Source organism: Egretta garzetta, unplaced genomic scaffold (genome assembly GCF_000687185.1).
Source record: "Egretta garzetta isolate BGI_Z169 unplaced genomic scaffold, ASM68718v1 scaffold324, whole genome shotgun sequence".
Classification (NCBI taxonomy): domain Eukaryota; kingdom Metazoa; phylum Chordata; class Aves; order Pelecaniformes; family Ardeidae; genus Egretta; species Egretta garzetta.
Genome location: NW_009259426.1, coordinates 167472 through 170584, shown reverse-complemented (window position 1 = coordinate 170584; position 3113 = coordinate 167472). Strand labels below are relative to the sequence as shown.

Genomic DNA, 3113 nt, shown 5'->3' with positions numbered 1-3113 from the left:
CGGCACAGCACTGTTGGTCTGCGTGGTGCCCGTCTGCGGCGCGGGCGGCTGCGTATCCGTCTCTGCACGCAGGCAGGGATGTTTCGGTGAGGGAGCCGTGGGAGTCAGAATGTAAATATTTCATAGTGAACCAGGAGGAAAAAAAAAAAAAGCAGAAAAAGTGTTACTACAGAAACGGATTTACATGGAGGAGGCTAAAAAAAAAGGAGGGAAAAAAAAAAGGCGAGTGATGTATTGCAGCCTTTCATGGTTTCTATGCCAACCACCTGCAGAGCCAATTCCACAACTGATGGGACGTGTCTGGCTTTCCCCAGCCAGACACGGGGCCAGGGCAGAGCCGGCACGAAGCCACCGCCACCGTGGCTGGGGACCCTTTCACGGCATCGCCGTGAGCCCACGCTGGCACTGCTACCCCAGCATCCCCCGAGGGACACAGCGCCGTCCCCGTGGGGGACAGAGCAGGGAGTCAGAAAGCACAGGCGGTCCCAGGTTAAACTGCACGCAGTGGGGCTGGGGGGATGGACGGATGGGTGGGATGTCTGTGGCCTGGGGTGCGCAGAGATGGGCGCAGGGCAGCCCCTGCTCCAGCTGGCACCCACCACAGCCCCCTCCTGCTGCCACAGAGGAGATGTCCCTGGGTCCTGTCCCCTCCCCGGTGGCATTTCCCACCATCCCTGTTCCCCTTCCACCCGGAGAGCACCCCAAATCCCCACTGCTGCGGCGTGTGGGGCCAGCAGCAGGAGGTTTCATGCTGCCATGATCCCTGCTCGGCTGCACCACCGTGCTGCCGGCTGCAGAGCCCCGCTCCCCATCCCGGGGTGCTCAAGGCTGCACCCCAGAGCACAAACATGGGTCCGGGGCTCGGTGCCACGCAGGGGCACGGGGTGCGGGGAGCCCCCAAAGCTCACCTGATGCTGAGGAGGGGTCTGGTTTTGTGCACCTGGACATCACACATGGGGCAGTATTTGTTCGTCTCCAGGTAGCGAACGATGCAGGTTTTGCAGACTGTGGGGAGAGACTCAGCGTGAGCAGACAGACGGGCAGACGAAGGGGCAGAGAGCCCAGCGAAGCACCCTGCACCCCCACACCGGCTCGGGGCTGGGATCCCTGCTCGCCCACCCTGGGCCAGCCTCATCCACACGGCATGGGACTGCAGCTCCATGAGGCAGCAACAGCCGACACAGGACAGGTTTGGGCACTGCGGGAGGGTCTTGGTGCGGCACAGCCACCCTTCCCAGGTGTTCAGGGCACCCCTGGGTGCAGCGCAGCCCTGACCAGGGGCCCAGGACACTCACAGGAGTGCAGACACTCCACGATGGTGGTGGCGTCTATGAAGTAGCCGCCGCACAAGGCACACATCAGGTGGGGGTTGAGCTCGGTGATCTTTATCCTGGTGGTCCTGTGCATTTTGGAGCAGCACCGCGGCAGATCCTCCCTGCAGGGAAACACCCGGGGCCACCCTTACCGGCCACTTCGTGGCAAGGATGAGACCTGCAGGACCCACTTCACCTTTTAACAAACAAATCCAGGGCAGGGTGGGGGTGCCTGGTGCTCCCCGTGACACACCACGCGTGTGAGCACCGGGGCAGCCCCAGCCCCACACCCTGCCAGCCCTGGGGGTGCACAAGCAGCACCCACACACCTCCCCATGCAGCCCCCCCGGCCCTGGGCACTGCCCAGCTCCCTCTGCCTCATGCCTGCATCTTCCTGGGGGTCCCCAAGTGGGTCCCCACCATGCCCAGACACCGCTGAGAGGGGACAAATCACCCCCATTAGCCAGCCCCTCGCCTGCAGCTCCCCGGGCTGTGCATGCACACGCGCGCACACACACACACACACACACAAAGTGTATTTTTGTTTTGTTCGATGGAAAAGGCATTTTCAGCCACCGCCTCACGGTTTCTATAGAAACTCCGGAGTCCAGTGTTGGCCACCTGCCCGCGGCCAGGAGCACCCACAGCACCTGCGCGTGTGGGTGTGCACAGCCGGGTGCGCACGCGGGGCACGGGCAGCGTCGTCCCCCGGCGCGGGGCGCAGACATGGGGGGGGTATCGCTGCCTGCCCGCTCCAGCACTTCCCCATTTACAATGGGAGACGGCAGAGCCCGAGCCTGAAATCGCTGCAGTTTTATTGTTTCCATGGCAACCCCGATACTTGGAGAGGAGCCAGAATATTATTACAACCATCCGAGGCGAGGGGGAGAGGGGAGAAGAAACCCTGGGTTTGTGTAAATGAGCGTGGGCGCGATGGCAGCGCCAGGGTGTGCCGACAGCAACACCCGTACGCACCCCCGCCCAGGGAGACACACACGTGTGTGTACACACATACTACACGTACGTACACATACCTCCTACACACACACACACACACAGGCAGGGGGACACACGCACACACCTGCACCCCTGAGGTACAGGCGCCTGCCCAGGGCCAGGCGTGGAGCGGTGTCACCGGCCGCCAGGCCCTTCGCTGACACCCAACGGCTGACAACCGGACACGAGACAGCCACCGAAGGCACAACGGCTGCGGTGTGGGCACCGCGACCGGGCGAGGAACTGGGTGAACCCCGCGCCCAGGGAGCAAACGGGGGTGCAGACGTGTGTGCATGCAGAGGGCTGTGTGTGCAAGGCCGGGGGGGGTTGCGTGAGCGGGTGCAGGGGTGTGCGCTCAGGGCTGCACACGGAGGGGTGTGCGCAAGTGGGTTTGTACAACACCGGGTCCGTGCCAGGCGCCTGCCCTGGGGAAGCCGCCCCGCGCTCCTGCTCGCTCCCTGTGGAGCTTCTCCCCAGCTCCAGCCTGGGTCTCTCATCTCATTCAGCCCTGCCCTGGAGTCCCCGGAGGCGGGTGTGCAGGGATGGGGACACCCTGGGGACCGGGATGCTGCAGGGATGGGGACACCCCAGGGATGGGGACGGTGCAGGGATGGGGACACCCCAGGGATGGGGATGACACGGGGATGGGGACCACGAGGACGCCCCTGTGCTGGAGGGGCAGGGGCCAAGCTGAGCCCCAGGGGCTCCTTGCAGAGAGGGCGCTGGGGGGCACCAGGGAAGCCCCGGGTATCCCCCAGGCGGAGGCACCGGGGTGCCCTGCCCCTCGCTGCCCCCGGGCAGGTG

General features: G+C 64.5%; 1 protein-coding gene across 1 annotated transcript in view; it reads right to left on the bottom strand.

The window, feature by feature from the left end:
• Window positions 1-1433, bottom strand: part of PCGF2 (polycomb group ring finger 2) — a 7701-nt gene extending 6268 nt beyond the window's left edge. Inside the window, exons 1-2 of the mRNA XM_009637036.2 lie at window positions 1296-1433; window positions 909-1005 (exon numbers count right to left, since the gene is read on the bottom strand). Coding sequence (XP_009635331.1) covers window positions 909-1005; window positions 1296-1407 — 209 coding nt within the window. The 5' untranslated portion in view covers window positions 1408-1433. The remainder of the gene's footprint in view (window positions 1-908; window positions 1006-1295) is intronic.
• Between the last annotated feature and the right edge of the window lie 1680 nt (window positions 1434-3113).